This window comes from Barbatula barbatula (genome assembly GCF_947034865.1).
Source record: "Barbatula barbatula genome assembly, chromosome: 17".
Taxonomy (NCBI): Eukaryota; Metazoa; Chordata; class Actinopteri; order Cypriniformes; family Nemacheilidae; genus Barbatula; species Barbatula barbatula.
In genome coordinates, this window is record NC_136780.1 from 3,579,482 (window position 1) to 3,600,480 (window position 20,999).

The 20,999-nt window shown below is 38.6% G+C and overlaps 4 protein-coding genes across 7 annotated transcripts in view; 2 read left to right on the top strand and 2 right to left on the bottom strand.

Moving 5' to 3' along the window:
* Window positions 1-20,999, top strand: part of fbxo25 (F-box protein 25) — a gene marked incomplete at its 5' end in the record, with an annotated part of 123,264 nt that overhangs the window by 59,017 nt on the left and 43,248 nt on the right. The gene's annotated exons all lie outside the window — the stretch shown is intronic.
* LOC306906718 (tubulin alpha-1B chain) lies at window positions 1,776-5,979 on the top strand. The gene is made up of 4 exons (XM_079478324.1): window positions 1,776-2,652; window positions 4,203-4,425; window positions 4,514-4,662; window positions 4,794-5,979. Exons 1-4 carry the CDS (start codon window positions 2,650-2,652, stop codon window positions 5,772-5,774), a joined length of 1,356 nt encoding a protein of 451 aa, XP_079334450.1. The 5' UTR covers window positions 1,776-2,649; the 3' UTR covers window positions 5,775-5,979.
* pmelb (premelanosome protein b) lies at window positions 6,377-10,990 on the bottom strand. Its single transcript, XM_079478857.1, has 11 exons — window positions 10,866-10,990; window positions 9,804-9,917; window positions 9,570-9,716; window positions 9,257-9,382; window positions 9,012-9,173; window positions 7,993-8,331; window positions 7,764-7,901; window positions 7,584-7,689; window positions 7,202-7,407; window positions 6,973-7,066; window positions 6,377-6,828 (listed from the first exon to the last, which is right to left on the bottom strand). The coding sequence occupies exons 1-11, from the start codon at window positions 10,918-10,920 to the stop codon at window positions 6,762-6,764; spliced, it is 1,554 nt and encodes a 517-aa protein (XP_079334983.1). The 5' UTR covers window positions 10,921-10,990; the 3' UTR covers window positions 6,377-6,761.
* Window positions 13,473-20,810, bottom strand: ccnt1 (cyclin T1). Of its 3 annotated transcripts, none has more exons than XM_079478828.1 (9): window positions 20,558-20,810; window positions 19,845-19,926; window positions 18,884-19,012; window positions 18,292-18,352; window positions 17,516-17,578; window positions 17,324-17,369; window positions 16,903-17,066; window positions 16,442-16,512; window positions 13,473-15,555 (listed from the first exon to the last, which is right to left on the bottom strand). In XM_079478828.1, exons 1-9 carry the CDS (start codon window positions 20,725-20,727, stop codon window positions 14,350-14,352), a joined length of 1,992 nt encoding a protein of 663 aa, XP_079334954.1. In that variant the 5' UTR covers window positions 20,728-20,810; the 3' UTR covers window positions 13,473-14,349. The 3 variants fall into 3 exon arrangements, with proteins under 3 accessions (XP_079334954.1, XP_079334955.1, XP_079334953.1); XM_079478829.1 differs by having other exon boundaries at window positions 16,903-17,151; window positions 17,304-17,369; window positions 20,558-20,750; XM_079478827.1 differs by having other exon boundaries at window positions 17,324-17,380; window positions 17,515-17,578; window positions 20,558-20,750.

Below are 20,999 nucleotides of genomic sequence, written 5' to 3' on the forward strand. Positions count from 1 at the left end.
GCCATTATAGATCACGTGACCCAGCATGAATAGCAGAACTCAGGAGGAGGATGCAGCTGCCCCAGCAATAAGGGGAGGACCTTCTTTTTAACACCCTCTCCTCCATCTGTCGGCCCATTCGGTCATCCAGCATATCTCATCAAGATATATTATTGTCAACATAGGTGTGATTCAGGTCGTTTTTAGGGAGAAGTACATATGGCTATTTAGGACATATATAACATTTAACATTGATATAATATGTGATATCATCACTGTAAGGCTACATGCTTCTCTAAAATCATTGTGATCTTTTTGTTTTATATTATTATTATTATTCACATTTATCAGTACGTAAATATACATGTGTATTAGTGTAGTGTGTCAGAATGTCAGATTTAAACACTAGATTCTTGTTGAGTTTTTTTTGCTTTATATATATACATGACCTGTGTATAACATGAAATATTATTTTATTCTCTGAGTCACACGACCATGATGTAGCCTTTGAAAGATGATTCTGACTCGGGAATGTATGTTTGTACTCCGCCATGGTTACTTGGTTTGTTTCTGTCCGCATACATTTTAAATTACAAGCAAGCACAAATAGTATGAGATATGTTTACGTATAGAATAAATATTTTAGAAAGCTATTTGGTGCGGTTTTGCAGGATTATAACAAACAATATAACATATCAAAATCTTTACTGATTACCTTTTAAAACACAGATTCTTTCTAAAACAAAAGACTATCACACTTCCAAAATACTTTACTAAATTTGGTATTTACTGGCTATTTTACAATTAATAGATCAACTGATTTGTCACAGCTTGGGAAATACCACTGTACCATCCTCACTGTCCTTCCAATTCTCTCTTCCCATTTACTATCTTCTTTTACCTCATTTTTTTCATTCGTTTTTTACGGTCATTCGTGTTGTTGATAACAACAGGAGTGAAAACAATAAGACTGCAGGTCGCACAGAACTTCTTGTTGTAAATAATATTTCTGTCCTTCCATGGACTGTAACTCATTCTTCATTTCCATTTGATTTTAATATGCATTTCATTTTCTTATTTTAAGAAAAAATCATAATTGTTTACATAAATTGTTTTGCTAAATATAAGAAGCTGGCAATAATGCCCTTGTACATTTGGCCCTCTTATGTTGCAACCTTAATGTCGATCAGGCATTCTGAGATAGGCAGCATTTCTGTTGCTTTATAAGCATGGTCTCGGATTCTATTTACTGCAGTGCACAACTCATTAAGTCAAGGACTAAAAATCCAATATTGCCAATAAGTCAGGCCTTAAAAACACCAGCTGTGGGACAAGATGAAATAATATGACATAACTGTGCACATGACAATGTACGTAATTTATTACAAATTAAAGGAAGAAAAAGATGATCTTGAAAATTGACCTTCCGGTTCACCTTCGCTCCTTTGAGGGTTCCAAAGAGTAGTTATTACAATATGTATTACTAATAAAGGGAGAGACAAGGAAACACAAGTTACATGTATAGAAATTGGATGCAACTGAAACGCTGTTTTATTTACCCAACGGCACTCTTTCTGTGGAGCAAGACTGTATTCGCTTACGACTCTATTTAGCCCAAAAGCTAAGGTCCTGCATTTCTGTTCAACGTTTGCTCCCCAATGGCAACTGCACACAGCTCTGTCCCACCCATCCTATTCTCATACATAGTAGCAGCTGTGAGAATTCCCTGCAGTGGTCCAGCCACTCACACTCTTCAGGATAGGGTTCTGTTCACGTGACATCCGCTTTTAATAAGAGAGAGAGAGAGAGAGAGAGAGAGAGAGAGAGTTCTGTTCACGTGACATCGGCCTAATATCATTCCAACAAAATCTAGGACAGAGAAGGAGGAGAGACTGCAAACAGTGCAGTGTGTGGGCCGTGGTACCATGAAAAACTGAGCCTAATCGATTGATGGCATCTACAGTGGGACTGCATTTACATTCAGCTATTTTACATCGTTTATTTGGTAGAATCTACAAAAATTATTGTATCATTTTATATGCCGTTACTTTGCTAAACTATTTTGTCCTGACAAATTCATTTTCAAGGCTTCTGTTTGGTGCAAAATTGCTTTTCGCATTGTGCCTTTAACCGTAAACATGAATAATGTGATTCGTCGTTGTCATTGCTGTTGTTTCTCGTTTCCTATCTCCTCTTAAACCTAAAACCTAAACATACTTTCAAAATCTGAAATAATCTGTTATCTTTGTCATGCATGGGAAAGGATCTTTCTGCATTTCTGAAATTTCCCACTGAATGCCAAAACCATGACACACTAGACACACATAAATGACAGCACACCGACTTCATCTCCTGCTGTATGACTGACATGCACGTGTGATCATAAGTAATTTTTTTGAGTCTTTCCCTTTCCCAATATGAAAGACATGAATAACAAACGCACCGAACACTAAAGCAATTTTTTGTGGGCATCTCCCTGATTTACAGATCGGTCAGCACCGGCTGGCAGTGTCTTTTTAATCTCCATTTGATCCCTTCCTCATTCTGACGTCATGATCTTTCTCCAGTCACTGGCTCCTCCCCCTCAGCCTCAATCTTGAATACTCTCAGTAATCTCAACAATAAAGAAATTCCCTGCCACTTGATACAAGCCTCGTCCCCTCCAGAAAAATGGTGAGTATGCTTTTTCGTCTTTAGACATTTGAAAGATGTTACAATAACATCGAGCAGTTATTTTCGACTGTAAATGTGCATATGGTTAAATCCTCTTGTTCTGATTTTCAAAGCGGCTCAAGGGTTTTTTTAATTGTCATTCAGCGCGCGACCTATACGTAAAATGGAGGAGAGGCGCGCGACTTTGCCGCATCGTGACGCCGTGCAAAGATTTCTAATTTTGAATATTAAAATATATGGCACAAAATGTCGCGTTAAAATGTTTGTGGTCACACGGGGTTTAGTTTGCAAAAAAAGCATTTGCAAATGCGTACCAGATCACGCACATCTACCCATTTATTCATAACGGCGCTATGGGAATAAAATTGACATTTACGCGTAGGCGTTATTATCGGTTATAATGTTGTGTTTAAAATAAGCATCGTTTTTCCCATGCATATGCAGCTTTTATGTGTGCAGAAATTGTTTAATAGGGATATATTTCACATTTAACTTTAATTTAGTACGTACACCTGTTTAATGACGCGCATCTCCGACACTCACACTGGTATGTCGTATCTCACATAATGCAATGACATGTATGTAAAAATGTATATGTAAAAACATGTAATGATTTGTTTTATTGTCATACGAACTAAATGCAAAAAGAAAACAGCGTGTATTGCGAATGACTTATGTGTTCTGCGCTATTTTATCGTTTGCATTTCCAACTTAGTTAGAAATCACCGCGTTGTATTATGAATGATTTTGACATAACGTAATGTTAAGGAATTTGCACAAATATATTGCAAAATGAATCCTTTACCGGAGACTGAGCGACAATTTTCTTGAGATTTGCATCCTCCCCTCCTCCCATGCGCAGTTGGAGTAAACTGGGTGGGGACTGCAGCTGTCTGCAGAAGCTCATGTCTGGCCTGCAGCAAATGACTGCTTTTCTATTCCTGTTCAGATTTACAGCTGTCATTGTCTCCATTGCAATTTACATTTAATTCTGCATCATTCATTTTCAAATTGTGTTGTTTATCTCATACATATTATATTCCAAAAATGATATTTGACATAATGCTGTGGATGAGATGGAAAATAAATGAGAAGAAATGTATAAATGGGGGAAGAATGAAGTAGAGGATGAATTCTGTTTAAATGTGTATTGTTCTCCTATAATGTTTATTAAGACACGATCTGGCAAGCTGGTACGGTATAGGTGAGGAATTTGCTCTGTTCTGCTGTCTCCCTTGAATAAAGAGAACTGGCTCCTTTGTTCTTCCTATTTGGTGACCTACAAGGACTTGCCCTCTTATATGCTTAACCTTAAAGTAAATAAATATAGCTTATGGTTGTGTGAAACAGTTGATTACATTGCATTCTTCATTTAAAAATGAGTCTTAAGACATTTACAGCACATTTGTGATTCAAGGGAATCTCAGAAAGATGTCTACTGTTGTGCCCAAATGCATGCGGATGTCAATAGAGCGATGGTACAAAAGAAGCAGATGTCTTTGTGAGCATCTTGAAAACCGATTTCACGGTTTTACCTTTTCTTTTCACAGCGTGAGTGCATCTCCATCCACGTTGGTCAGGCTGGTGTCCAGATTGGCAATGCGTGTTGGGAGCTCTATTGTCTTGAGCACGGCATTCAGCCGGACGGGCAGATGCCCAGTGACAAGACCATTGGTGGAGGTGATGATTCCTTCAACACCTTCTTCAGCGAGACTGGAGCAGGGAAGCACGTCCCCAGGGCTGTGTTTGTAGACCTGGAGCCCACTGTCATTGGTAAGAGCACTGCATTTAGTTTTATTTCAAATATAATTTAAAAAGTTCTATCAGTTTCTTAAATGTTTTTTATGATCCGTTCATCCAGATGAGGTACGTACTGGAACTTACCGACAGCTGTTCCACCCCGAGCAGCTCATCACAGGAAAGGAAGATGCTGCTAACAACTACGCTCGTGGTCACTACACCATCGGTAAAGAAATCATTGATCTGGTGCTGGACAGGATTCGCAAACTGGTAGGTAACGGTACAGTTGTACCCACATAAAATTTAAATACTTTTATATAATTTTTAATATAGATTTAATTTATATTTTATAAGAATTTATATATATTTTAAGAAACTGAGCAAAATGTTTTCTTTTGCAGGCTGACCAGTGCACAGGCCTCCAGGGTTTCTTGGTCTTCCACAGCTTTGGTGGTGGAACCGGTTCCGGCTTCACCTCTCTGCTGATGGAGCGTCTGTCTGTTGACTATGGCAAGAAGTCCAAGCTCGAGTTCTCCATCTACCCCGCCCCCCAAGTCTCTACTGCTGTGGTAGAGCCCTACAACTCCATTCTGACCACCCACACCACCCTGGAGCACTCTGACTGTGCCTTCATGGTAGACAATGAGGCCATTTACGATATCTGCCGTAGAAACCTCGACATCGAGCGGCCTACTTACACAAACCTCAACAGGTTGATCAGTCAGATTGTCTCCTCCATCACAGCCTCTCTCAGGTTTGATGGTGCCCTCAATGTCGATCTTACTGAATTCCAGACCAACTTGGTGCCCTACCCTCGTATCCACTTCCCATTGGCTACATATGCCCCAGTGATCTCAGCAGAGAAGGCTTACCATGAGCAGCTCTCTGTGGCTGAAATCACCAACGCTTGCTTCGAGCCAGCCAATCAGATGGTGAAATGTGACCCACGTCACGGCAAGTACATGGCTTGCTGTCTGCTGTACCGTGGTGATGTGGTGCCCAAAGATGTGAACGCTGCAATTGCCACCATCAAGACCAAGCGAACCATCCAGTTTGTGGACTGGTGCCCCACTGGTTTTAAAGTTGGTATCAACTACCAGCCCCCCACTGTTGTACCGGGTGGTGACCTGGCCAAGGTTCAGAGGGCCGTGTGCATGCTGAGCAACACCACAGCTATCGCTGAGGCCTGGGCCCGTCTCGATCATAAGTTTGATCTGATGTATGCTAAGCGTGCCTTTGTGCACTGGTATGTGGGTGAAGGTATGGAGGAGGGAGAGTTCTCAGAGGCTAGAGAGGACATGGCTGCCCTGGAGAAAGATTATGAGGAGGTTGGTGTTGATTCTATTGAGGGCGAAGGAGAGGAGGAAGGTGAGGAATATTAAAATGTTGAGTAAATGTCTGAAACTGAACACAGTAGACCGTTAATTTACACACAATATACATAAGGTATTAAGTGTAAAGTCTACTCTTAAATGTTAGAGACAAATTATTGATCAGTTGATGTGTTATCATGGCCAGTATGATTTTTATTTGAGGAATTTGCTTGCCAAATTTGGGATTCTGACTGAATAAAATGAAGGTGATGTTAAAAACCTTTGTGTGCTGATTTTTTTTCCTTGAGGTGAATAGTGAGTTCGACGTTAGGTTTTTGCTTAAAGGAATTCTGGTAATCTGCTTAATAAACAATGTTAAGAGTGCACTTCATGACCTTTGACAGGTTTAAAGAGTTGGGATGAAGGAAAAGTAGATTAGTGGTCACACAGCCTACGGTATTAAAGCCAGTCTTGGTTTCTGGAGAGGTGTATGTGAGTTACAGCAGGAATAACAGTCAATTATATTTCAATGAATGAATTAAAACAAGTCATTTTTAAACACTTCGTTATAGAAAACTTAACTTAACTATCGGAAATGTATTCATAATGCAATTACAGGAGTCTTTCTGACAAGAATATGTGACTAAATGAAAGACAGTATCATATTTTTTGTCATATTTTATTCAACTGCAATAAAAAATGAAAGGCTGGCGCTTCAGAGATGTTGTGTCAATGGTTGACAGTGCAATCCTGTTAATCCAGCATGGTTTTTCTTAGCTTTAAGAAGTGTAAGATTTAAGGCAAGTCCTTCTAGATTTTACGATCAAATTTGTATAAAAATACAAAATCCAGTAATGGCTTCAAGAGTAAGAAAAGTATTAACAGTATTACAAAAGTATTAAATGCATCCGACTGCATAACCAATACGTATAAAATAATACTCATGTAACATTTGTTTAAATCTTAAATCAATCTAAGGTAACACTATTTTTGAAATACATTTCACACCCGGTGTCTGCTGATTCAATAGGCCCCAGAACAGGGCTGGCACAGAACTCATCTGGCACTGTTAGACTGGCACGCAGCTGGGGCTTCGATCAGCTTTTGATACCCTTTTAGACGCCTAGAATAGTGAAAAAACAGAGGCCAGTTAATGTTCACACTGCTTTGCTTGCTTACTAAATCCATAAAAAACCCAAAGGAACAGGCTGAATAATTTAAGGGTCATACCCGTGTGCATCAACTAAATCCCTTTAAATACACATACTTGTATGCAAAGGCCACAGAGCCAATCACTGATGCGATAGTCAAGATTCCCAACATGACAGCAATCATGCCTGCAGATGTAAACCTGGAACCTGCTGAATATAACAACAATTGAGTCATTGATTTATGATGATTTAGCAACACAATAAGATGCATCCTCCTCCTATCATAAACTAGTAATGGTTTATATTGAATAGCATACACAAATGCACACTTTAAAGCGAACATACCTATGTTAATATTGACCCTGGCATTTGCGACAGCCAGACTGTCATCATTGGTCATAGATACATTGATACAGAAGATCCCAGAGTCATTGAAAGAGTGTCTGAGGATGAGCTGGCAGTCTGCGGAGGGGCTCACGGCATTGCAGATGGTCATAAATGGCACATGACAGTCTGCATCTGACACCACAGTGCACACTTCAGTGGGGGGGCTGAACAGAAAGAGGTCATGTGATCTGCTCAATCTTGTGGTTTCAACAACACGTTTAAGAATGAAACTTTGTATTGCATTAAAGTCCCTCCTGGAATAAACGGACCCCTTTGGACTCTCGTAAGATGACGTTTTTTTATCACACCTTGTAAAAATGCAGGTCGAATGCTTTCTCACCTTCCTTGGCAGGTAACAGTGAAATCAACAATATTTCGTTCCGTCTCCGCCAGCAAAAAACCATCCGCTACAGCCACCTGAACAATCTGCACACTCTCGATGCCCTCTGAGGATGTTAACATACATCATTTATCAAAGAGAAACTCTAATACATGTCGTAAAATATGAAAGAAATCTGACCGATTATTACGATCTCAGTTGAGAAAGACCCGTAGCGGTAAATCACACAGCCATCTGTGTTTGCTGCCTGCCGCTTTATTACTACTCGTGCCTGATCTTCAACTGAGTCTTCTTCCAACATCTTCTCGGTGACTGACGCTTTTAAAGTAAATATATAAATATATACTGAATTTATTCTTTACTTAAAGAAAGTTTATATACAGAAACTAACAACATGCAATTCACCCACCGGTTGTCCATGTTTCAGGCATATCAACACTGGCGGTAGGGTTGGCTTCAGTGGGCTGCTTTGGTGCACAGGATGGATCCGGTATGGCTGCTTGAATGACAATTCGGGGCCTGAAGGTACCAGATGTAACGTAAGTGTGCGTGATGGTGAGTTCTCTGGAGATTACAGTCCCGCTGCGGTCTCCAAAGTCCCAGTTAAATGTGACATCTGATTGGCTCAGGTATTGGCTGGGGTCGTGAAGGGTGATGCTGAAGGCCACAGCTCTATTCTGGATAAATCTCTGGTCTTTTTCATCTTTGTCATTCACTTGCGTCAGGGTCACAGAGAAGGGAATCTGATCTAGAAACACAAAGTTTGGATCTTATAATTCAAATGTACATTCAACATTTAGCAAACACACAAATGACAAAAACCTTCAACCATGGAAAAATTAAGAGACCCTTCCATATTGTCATTTAATTATCATTTCTAGATGTATTGTGGCCATTTCAGTCCAGTGTCTGTTGAATTTTAACAAAATGAAAACTCAGGAGTGACATAAAAAGCAAAATACAGAGCATCTTTCCTGTTATTTTTACCTGTTTCTGCAGTTCTGCAAATAATTGCAAATGGGAACAATATTTGTTCTTAAAATTTGGGAGAAATATTAGTAGTTCACAGAAAGAAACAAAAAATATCATTTTTCCATATCTATAAATTGTAAATTCAACTGAAAATAATTTTCCTGGCTGTATATATATATATTTTACATATTTTCAATGTGATAATTATCTTTAAACAGTGAAATTAAAATAATTTACTTGATGGTTTACCTAATTATATTTTTTGTATTCATATCTCAGTCTTTTAAAGAAATGGTATACATTTTTTTTCCCAAAATGTACAGACAAACATAAAATTTGTTTTAGGTCATTAAGGACAGACAGCGATATTCATATCACTATCTAAAAGGGAAATCTTGTAAAGACAGATCAGTGTTGACACTTGTCATGCAGACATGATGCTTGCATTATGCTCACCTGTGATACTAAACTGTGTGGAGGCATATCCGATAGGAATAAATTTATCTCTCTTCCTGTAGTGATAGATGACAACATCCATCTTATAAGAGCCAAGAGGAACATCATCTGTGCCGATAGTCAGTGATGAGGAAGGGCCGTCGCTCACCTGCCAGTACTTCCCTGTGAGACACAATAAACAATAGTCAGGTGTGAAAACACCAGGTAACATGAAGTCTACCTGTAAATGTAGTGCTTCTTCCTACCCCAGGTTTTCCACACAAAGACGTAGGGAGGTTTCTTATCCCTGAGATTGTGTAGAGGAGCGTGAGGGAACGCATCCACAAAATTCCCTTCAGGATAGACAGGTTCACCCTCACGGAAGTGCGTGCCTAGATCGATTATCAGAAAACCGTGCAGTTTTTTAGCCGGTCAAAATATGTACATTTTATACAAAGCATTCACTAGGAATCCGACTCAAGACCTTGGCGACAAGTTGAGCTAAACCATAATGTTTCGAAGTTTATTATTTACATTTCATTAACATTTGTGAAAAGTTTATAGATGGCAGAAACATACCATTTATTGTGCCGTTCTCAGCCCAAACCACTCGTCCGTCAAGCAGGACTTTTTGGTTGTGAGGGAACACGATGTCAATTGCAAAGGTGATTTTGGCACCAGTCAAGGTGGGTGCATCATTACTCACATCAAACTTCAGTTCTCCACCTGCAGACATAAGTTTAACAAGATGGAATTAAAACAACAATAAACAACAGCCTCAGAGCAGAAATTACTTTATTTTGTCTCTCTTACCCGTCCAGCTGGTTTTGTATCGTGGATCTCCGGATTTCCACACAGTAAACAGTTTTGTATTCCATATCTGATATGGGTTGAATCTGGAATTCGTGTTGGTCCTGTCAACATGTCCTTATCCAACGAGAAACAATATCAATATTTAAAATAATGTGAGCCCTTAATTCTCCCCCAAAGGACCTACAATTGTTCAATTGGTGTAGGAAGATAGAGGCCAGAGAGTTTGTCCGGATAAAGATTTTCTGCAGTGTTACCCCAAATCCTATGCATGTGATGCTTAGCTGCACATGTGACCATACTTCTGGCATTACTCTGCAAGGGAGGGGTTTACTTTTTGAAGTGCACAGGCATAGTAAAAAATAGAACGCAGTGCTAGAATTTTCGCATCATAAGACATAAGTCAAATCTTGGATTATGGGTATTAATTGGGTTATTAATACGCTAAAACAGAGCAATGTTTATGTGCTCTTTAAATCATGTTGACACGTTTAAATAATTTTACTCATTTCAACCTGAAAAATGAAATGCAACAATATATTTTAAATCAGTTTAAAATATTTTGATGAGATAACTTGTAAAGTCAATATGCTGGCTATTGAAGATGATAAAAGGGGACTTTTTTAGAGTAATATTTATGATTCATGTGATACATCCATTCTTTAAAAACATATTAACCTTTTGATGGATTATTCTAAGCAGAAAATTTCTGATCTGCATATTGTCTACAGATGAATAGACATTGCGGTGAACCATTAAATCTGCCTGTAGGCCTTAAATGTAACACAAGAGTGTTTTAAACTCATAGGCTGTCCCACGCGGAACAGCTTTCTGCAATTGTATCTTATTTAAACGACTTTGGTTCATACTACATTTTTAATGCGGTAAATTCAATGGTCTACACTGATAAATATTATCAATATAAATCAGACAAACTTTATGGTCATCCTGCTATTATTCTTTTCAACAGAACACTACGTTGAATGTCAATATAAGCCACAATGACAAATACATGTAATATAATATGCATTTAGGGTTTAGACATAAACATGCATGTTTACTTACTTGTTAGGGTCACGGAAAAGCAGGACAATAGCAAAAGTCTTGAAAGCAGCTTCATTTTTCCACCTTATTCTTGGCGCCTTAAAAGAATTCTGCAATGTCTTCCACAGGGGCTTCACTCTTTATATGGCAAAGCCCAACATCTCTGAATGAATAGCCACTCCCAAACCCGTAAAACCACACACACATATGCTGTATTTATGACAATGGAGTTATCATCTGATCAATGAAGAATCGTGTTGTGAGTTATATGTTAACGTGTTGGTTTTAAAAAAACACATGAAGAATGTTGTTTAATGACAACATATTGCAAGAGTTTAAAGCTGGGAAAAGGTTTGTCAGAACTTTTATAAGTGACTTTTACAGCAACCGAATCATGTGAGATGACTGACTTCAAGAACAATGAGCCCTGTTCAGATCTGTACTCTCATTCACTCTGCATACTGTACAAACAGCCTCAATACAACAAACACGAATTCAGAGGTTCACTTAAGAGAAATTAAGACATTTCTTTCTGACATAAAAACACAAATGATAATGTATTAATAATAAAAACGTTTTCATTAACATACCTACTGCTGTAATTCTGAATGTCTAGTTACAAATCTAGACAAAAATGCCAGGAATGGAAAGTTAATCTGGATTACACCAGCTCTTGCGACTGCTTTCTTTACACGGATTTTCAGCATCCAAAAAATAAATCACGTTTTAATGTTTAGCATTCCTTGTTTTCTCATATCTCTTTATTCCAGCACTGAATTCAAAGGCAAACCACTAAGGTATTGACATCAGGTGGAAGCAAAAACTGTAGTTGTATAAAAATCAGTCATGTGAACATACTATAAGAAGCATGAGAAGAATGTGTCACATTATAATATTTCACACTTTCATTTTTTATAAAGACATCAACAAGTATGTTTCTCATAAAGCATTCATTTACAGAGTATATCAACCACATTTATAAAAGGAGTTCACAAAAATGCAAACCTTTACTTCTGACAAGAAACACCCTAACAATTCAATTAAATTCAAAACCTGAGTTCATGTGGTACCACTATGACACAGAAAACAGTATGTACATTTGATAAAACGCCATCTTCTGCGAGAGATACATAGAAAATACAGTGGTGACATGAATTGCATTAGACCCACACAAATGTTTTCTCTTGCAACTAAATTGGTTACCATGCTGTTAAATCTCTCATTTAGACTATAAGCATCAGAAATGTCAATGAGAAGTGCCTTATATATAAGGGAATATATGCCAATATTGTGGAAAAACAACATATTTTATAGCTTAAAGTGTTTCATAGAATTTCATAAATGGCAACATTGGGAAAAATAAGTTATTGAGGAATCCCTGCTACAATCTTAATCGAAGAACGCAACATTTATTCAATTGACTCTCACAGTAGAAATTCCATGCTTCATGTTTTGTCTGCAAATTCAGCAATGAAGAGGCATGCCATGAAATCCACGGGATGAAAACAATTACATAGTATCACAGGGATGTGAATACAGCGGGACAAAATACCTGCTGTGATCTGCATTGTTGTGCTATTAACTGCATACAATTACACGTTTGCTGGACACGATTTAAGATATGATATGAAGACGGTCAGATTTGAAACATGTTCACACCCGGCTTTAATGCACACTGTGGATTCCCAAATGATTTCATGAATCGTGATTGGACGGCTTACTGATCTAATTCCCACATGCAAAAATGAAGGCGAGTGTTGTAATACCTTTGTTTTTGTAACATTATCACAATTAAACAAACTCACACATTTCATGTTAACCGTGCGTTCCATTCACTCGACCAGTGTCAATGCTATTAGCTAAAGATGAATGACAAACATTCAAACAACTGAAGAGGCTTTACAGTAGATGGCCAATCTAAATTGATGGGAGACAAAAAAATAGAGCCATAATTCATAAAAAAGCGTAACAGATTTTTGTGTTATACATTCATAAAAATATTCAGGCGTGAATGTGGTTAGAGTTTTTAAGAATAGATTTGCTCTGTGCTTCATGTACAATACTTTGTTGTTAGCTTATCAATTCATTAAAAAGGGTGCAATAAAAAAATGAAGGTAGATGACAGCATAACATATGTGAACAGACTAGAAATGCACCGATACTAAATTTCTCGACCAATAGAAATTATTCAGTGATATCTGTATTTTTATCGATAGTTTGGTGATTATATTAACTCACATTTACACGATTATAAATTATTTCTGAATATTATTTTTCAAATAACGACTATTAATAAAACATAAATTTAGTGATGTTTCTAAACATTTATATACCACGGGCACAAATTCATTGCATTGTTCTGTCCTTTTTTTATCGTATACCTGATCATCTACTGTTTTTAAACTATTGGCTAATGTCGGAAAAAACGCTTTTAACAACCAATTATTGGCTGATTTATTGGTGCATCTCACAATTTTTTGCTTTAGTCAAATTAAATATGTCAATTCTGAAAAAAGGACATATAGCAACTCCTCTCAAAACATTTTAAACTATTTCAAAACACCTCAAAACAGACCACATATGGGTTTTTGTTCAAACTAAGTAAAACACAACAAAATGAAACAGGCATAAGCAGGACATACTGTTTTAGTGTAAAATTATAGAGTAATATTCTACAACCATTTAAAACAATGACTGTATTCGAGAATCCTATATCAATCAGACATACTTGGTAAGTTAGGCATATTCTTGTTTTTGGAAAAATGTAAAAATAGGTTGTGTCAATTTCAGTCATTTACAGAATTAATACAATCAAATTACAAAAGAAAGACCACAAATATTTACCGAACAGAATAATAACATTACTTCAGAAACTACTCATATATTAGGAACATACACTTTGATGCAAACATGGGGATTTGTATGTCAATTTTTTTTAAATACAAGACTTGTCAAGTAAATGCAGACTGGGAAGCAGGTTATATAGTACAGTATAAAAATAAATCCAGATATCGTCTGAGATGCATTCAACCAACGACTGCTAGTAACTACTGCTTTAAAAGGCTAATAATAAATACCATAGTCGATAAAAAAGACACATATATTGTCAGCAAGACTTAAATTCATATGTAAAACAAAATTCATTTTCATTCTGCGTTCAAAGGTCTACTCGTTTTAAAGAGGACATTTCCCTCTCATTCAGTTATGCATACCCTTAAACCATTATGCATTTCTGTTATATAGCACTGTTATAAAACTGCGCAACATCAAAAATAGTATGTACATTTTTATCAATAAATAACATACTTTTTTTGCAATATTTTGTTCTATTTTAACATTATTGCCACAGATGGGTTTTGTGAATACTCACACAAAACGAGAAGTACAGAGGGATGGGGGGCAAAGTCAGACATAAAAGGCTAGATGGAAGGTACACATTACCTTGCTGTCAAACTGAGCATCACAGAAAATGAGGAACCCAGAAGGATGGCATGAGTAGTGGAGTTTATTTGGGTAGCGGTGGCAAGGGGGGAGGCGGTTCTGATGGTAGGGGCGGGGGATGGGTTCCTCCACGAGCGCTACTGCTGTATCGGTACTCTCCGTACTGAGAGCGATAGTCAAAAATTTGAGGTTGTGCCGGTTGCACCCCCTGCGCGCTGAGCAGCGAGTTCAACATGTCAAACGTGTCCTGGTAATCGTTGGACTGGCCGCCCACGTTGTGGCCGTTAGTGTCGGCCTTTTCTGCCTTGGAGTGAGAGTAGTTTCCCTGATGGTGCGACAGGCTCAGCGAGGGGAGGATATCTGACCCGGGACCCAGAGAGTGGGAGGGCATGCCGGCAAGGGACGGGAGGTGAAATGAGTTTCTGGAGGATTTGCTAACTTTCGAGGAATGGGTGCCTGACGAAGGCGGCTCGGTCACGTGAGTCCTTTTTCTGGATAAAGATGATGAGGAGCTGATTCGCACAGAGTCCCCTGAGACCTTTTTGCTACTTGCACTGGTAGAACTTGAATGTTTATGTGCCGAGGACGACGATAATGAACTGCTGGAGGATGAGTGGTGGTGATGGTGGTGATGATGATGGTGGTTGGAACGCTCTCTTGGTTTCTCTCGACTTTTACCATCTTCTCCTGATCCACCTCGCCTTTCTGGAACTCGTATTCGGACCCTAATGTCATGTTCGGACCCTCGGCCGCTGTGCCCTCCGCTTCCCGACTGGCCGGGCACAGGGAAGCGCATCGACCTCTCGTCCACAGGGATCTTTAGGACAATTGGTGAGGGGTTGCCAGAGTCTGAGGAACTCGAGGTGGACTGTTGTTGGTGATGGTGGTGCTTTTCCTTTCTTTGCTGGTTAATGAGAGCCTGGGCGGCTGTGGCGTACCCTTGCTTTACGTTGGACTCCATGTTCAACAGCTTCCGCTTCTGCGCTGCCAGTTCGTCCGCGTGTTTGGCCCGGTACTCGCTAAGAGAGACTTTCGCAGGTGCGTGGAGCTCGTTGGAGGTTGGCGGCTCCTTGCCAGGAGGCTGCCACTCTTGGGATGAAGCTCCGACATTGAGATCATCTGCTGAGGAAGTTGAATCTGAGCGAGAGGCAGAGAGGCTCATCAGCCCTGTCAGCGTGCTGTCAGATGATGCCATGGAGATCATGTTCATAATGGCATCTGATTGGTCACCATCTTGCGCTTTTGACTTTTTGGCAGTTTGACTTGCCGCCTGATTCACAAGAAACAAGAGAAAAATAAAAGGATGAAGTTTAAAGTCACTATACAAAAGAATGGTTCAATTACCAAAAGTGGCATGGTGAAAAATTAGGGCAGAACTCTCGACACTCAAGCCACACTTACACCATGTCATCCGCATCCAGTGTTGACAATATTTAAAATTATAATGGATTCTAATGCGTTCTTGTATTGTCTCATGTCGCATTGGGTCTGTTGTAGACACGGTGTTAGTGTAAAATATAGTATCATATCATAAATGTATAAGTCACCTTGAAAAAGGAAATTCTACGTGTTTTACAAGGTTTTGCAATGATTTTAATAAATTATTTATCTGTGCATACCATTATTTAAAAAAAAAAATCAATTGCACTTGCAACCTTTAATAAAAAACGTTTAGCTCCTCTCCCCCTCTCAACAACAACGTCAACAACAACAACAACTTCACCACACGATATCAGCAACAAAAAAAGAGGTTGGACTATACTGACTGTGTAATGGCCAGGCCCCTGCAAGCCCAAATGACAACAAACCAATCAAAAAGGCATGGGCAAGATAAAGCCCTCCCCTACATTTTTTTCAAATTTCAGAAGCCGTTTCACTCGGATACATGTCACGATACAGAAAAAAAGTAAATCGCAAGATCCGTTTCATGGTGACTGTAAATAAAATGTTAAACTAAGCGAAATGGAGAGGAAATCATTGTTTTGAAACATTTTAATCAACGGTTCGCTATGTTTAAAATGTTAGAGCAGGAGATGCATTCTTCAAAAATGAAAACAAAACGCTTGTCATACACTTAGTTTAAAGGGTAAATGTGATTTTTTTTACATTTACATGACAATATTTGACATGACAAAAATGCAGTCAAACAGACTTACTTTCCAGTTTCTAATGCGTTTTAAGCGGCTGGGTGTCTTCTCCAGGATCTGAAGGAACTCATTAGTGAGATCTGTTGAATTATTATCAAAATCTTTAAATCATGTGTTAAAAACATAATTTGAAGTTAAAAGAGGTTTTCTCTTATACATTCAATAACAATCGGTAGTTATAAAATCAGTGTTAAAGCCCCACTGGAATGCCTTGGAACACGCAACATGATTTGACGTGTTGATGTAAGTTCAACTGAAAAAAGCAGAGAGCGTGAGACATATCGAGGGAACCCCCGCCCCTTTAAAATAACGGCAGTCAACCTGTGACATTTTTGAGAACACGCTTTGATTTCACTGGGGATTTAACATAAGTAAACTTAAAGTACACAACAAATGTAAGAAAATGTATCCCATAGCCTGCTACATCTGTAGCATCTAAGTTTCTTTCAGAACGGGCTCAATTTACATACCATCCAACAGCTCAAGGGTCACTGTAGGGTCAACATATTCCCACCAGTGTTTACTGTCTGTGGAAACAGGAATCTCCCAGTTGGACCATTTGCAGGCCAGATGAATACAAATGCAGGCTACGATGGGTGGGCTGTACTGCAAACAGAACGTAGTCAAGTGTAGACTGCGGCGATGAGATCCCCAACGATAACCGAAAACACACAAAAAATAAAACATCTGAGAAATTATGACAGTAATATATAACTCATCTGCAAGTAAAAGAAAACACAACCTTAAGGTCTTTGTAAGGTGGGCTCCATTACTTCAGTTGTATAATTAAGTTAAGTCAAGATATTCAATGCATAGAAATGTGCAGAGATACAAACTATCATGTCAAGATAAATACAGTTAAACAGTATACCTATTAAAAGAATAACATACCTGTTTGTTGCCATGAAATATGATGTCTGAGCCAAATCCTTACTTGCTGTTACCACGCCAACAAAACAATAAAAAATGACAAAATGAAACAAAAAATTCTACAACAATATCTAATATTTCCAAATGAATGTTTGCATTTAAACACTTATGCTAAATATCAATATAAAGTAGATTACAGCAAAGGGGCCTTACCTCGGACAAGCTGGGTGCACTTGACAACATGTGTGTGGGGATGATCAATGGTGATCTCAAACGCTGGAGGGAAAAGAGCAGAGAATACGACTTTAGTTTAGGATTGAACTGTAGGTGAAATGTCTACAGCTATAAAAATGAATGAGTGAGTGAATCACAAACACAGGTGTCCCTGTGCTCGAACGGTGAAACACTGTTTGAGTCGAACTCCATGCAAGTGCCTGTGGGCAATTTGGTTACAGTCAAAATCTTACAAACGAATGATCATAATGGCACCAGAGGAGAACTGCTGAGTACTACACGTCACTCAAACTGCTGGATATCAAAGCAAAACAGTGGCAATCGTGTACTTAAAATAATGGGCTGGGCAGTATGACCGTTTATACACCACAAGATTGCATGTTTTATTTCGTTTAGACAAAAAGTGGAATAACATCCCATTAAAAAGCATAAAGTTATGTAGAACTTATAATCATTTGATTCATTCAAAATATACACCTGGAATGATTCATTTTTCAATGATAGTCCTACCGTATAAGAGATCTGATTATATTGTGATGTATGTGCTGTAAAAATTTGATCATACCACCCATCCTTAGTTGACATCATTAAGAAAAACAGGAAGAATTACATTGTACAGTTGACAGGGAAATGACAAAGGTGAGACAATAACAATGACACCTTAAATTGTCTTGTTGACTCCTGGGAATGTGGTTATTTGGTGCATTTCTCTAATATGGTGATTCACTGACCCATTCTCACCCTTCCAAACTTACCCAGGGTCTGGAGTATAATGCTCTCAAGAATGACCAGGTCCTGGGCTTGTTGCAGGTATGTCTGAGATTGAGAGGACAGGCAGATTACTCACATGGTCTCTTGGTCATGGGCTACACGCTCACTCACTCCCATCAAAATATCAAGACCCTCTTTGAGCAACAAGCCATTCAGCACCTTATCACAGTAAATATGGCAGCATGAGAAACCCAAATAACGCTACTGAAGTGTCTTAGGGTCTGTACAAATTTAACAGGTAAAGACCAAATGAAGATTATAAATATGCAACCTAAGAGGAAAAAATAAGTTTCAGCAGAAATATTACAGGAATATTCTTCCTCAGACTATGTGGGTCACACGACCTGTTAAAAAAAAACGACGTTATGACTCATGACATATTAAAAAGTCAAATTTGATCTAGCATGTAGACACGCATGCTCTGAAATTTAGAGAATCAAAAAGCGAGCGTGACATAAAAAAATCCACCACTCACAAAGCACCTACAAACAAAAAACAATTAACAACCAATTTCACATGAAATACCTGCATGGTTTTAAATCGACTAGCTCAGCATAGTAACAGTGCAATACTTACATCACTTCTGGTGTCTGGCGGTGGGTCCTGAGGATTGAGACAGGCATGAGTCACTTTGATCACATGCTCCAGTTTGCGGGGCTGTTCCTCCACCTTTGCTGCTAAAAACAGAGCTGCAGGGGCAATCACCTGTGAACCATGTGACATTAAAGGGTGATTTAACGCCGTTTCGTCCATTCTGACTTCTTTGTTAAACGTGCGATCTTCTCATGCTTAACATGGTCAACTTGTCTAAAAACGAGTTGGACGTATTTACATAGTATTTCTGTGCTCGATACACTCCCCCAAGGTTCCTATAGGTTTCGGAAATTTTTTTGAACATCCAAAACCATTACATGACAACTTTTTTTAGACCCTTATTGGGCGAGTCTCCCTGAAAAGCACTCCCACGGCAAGGTGAAAGAAATAGCACGCCCACACGTCAACTGACCAGCGATAGGAAGACCTGCAGCTCGTTACACTTGCGTAAGTGAGAGAAGTTGAGGTGTGTTTGTTTGTTCGTGGCATTTCAGTGATGAATGTTTAATAAACGGTGGTTATAACGCTGGATTTGCAGTTCGTTTGAAACTGATAGATGGTAGATAGTCCCATCGTTAAAAGATGCTGGACATGAACCACACGCGGTAAGTGAAACTAAGTCATATGACAGCTGCATAATGTAAACAACACAAACTTCTAGTGAATCAACGGTTATGCGGGGATAATGCGATGATGTATTGTGTGCTCGTGATTTAGTTACACCCCCAGGATGTATTCTGCTTTAAATAATCGTACAGCTGTATCTATCTTTTATACTATTTTTAAACCAAGTACTCTTCGAAGATACGAAGTATGCAATACTACTCTATAGGTATTCAAGATTAATATGAGATTGGCAGAAACTGTACGAATAACCGGACCTTTGAATTAAAATGCAGACCAGCAAAAACATGTCAAAACACCTACAAATATGAAAACTTACATTTCGATGGAAGCGGGTGAAGGACTGAATCATATAGAATCGATGCATATACACAATGGCAGTGTTAATTGTGAGTTGCGACCTGGTAATCTCAAGTTAAGGATTATGGTGACTTTATGGCGGTTCATTATTAAAAAACAACAACATGGAAAAGTGAAACCCATGATATTCCAAAGACAGCTTAATTCACATTATAAATACTGCAATCTAGAAAGTAGCTTTATGAATAACTTGCATTAAAAATATAAACTGTAAGATTTAAATTCCTTAACTAACGGCGAAGCAAGGACATAAAGACCCTCATCTTGTCTTCTAAATGACTATAATGGGCAAATAAAGCTACGTCTAAACATAATATTAACCAGCATATCCATGGATTAGTATAGATAACATACAGTCAAATGCTGACATGTAAACTAATCATAAAAGACCTAAACAATGTCAAAATAGCCGTGGGAACAGCAGTGACACCGGCAGCGCTATTGTTTGTTGGGAGACACCAGTTAGGCCTCGAGGCCTAAACTAAGACAAGAAATACAAACTAGGAAGCAAATTTGCGTATGACACGTCCTACTAAACTAGTTACGCAATATATGTGCGTATTTAACGTTCCCATAAATGTTTTAAGTCATAATAATGGAGTAACACAACACCACCCATGCCGCCCAAACCGGCTTCTGTCTCGAAATGAAGCGACGAAATGAGAAAGATACACGTTGAGTCGCTGTCCCATGTCCTGTAGCAGGTTCGCGGCTTGCTGTCGGTACGAAAGCTCTTTGTCGGGATCAAGTCCCGATCGTCGAGACGGACTGTTTTCGATTTGTTCGCGCGTGAAGTACCATTTATTGTTATTTACCGAAGGCGAAGGGAACGAAGCCGCCATTACTGAGAAGGACGATGTTTTAAAATCTCACTGCGTCACAGGAAGCACGTCATCGAGGGGTCGGTGGAACGCGACCGCGACGTGATTTGACATTGAAGTTCCTGTGTAAAAATACTAATAAACATTTGTTTAAATGTAAAAAAAAAATTATAGGTAGTAATTAACAGTTTATACTACCACATTCTATAAACATAAGATAAGAATCCTACATTTCCACCTAAGACTGGAATAAAAGCCCACGCTTATGATGAAACGTGTTTCGGTATGAATAT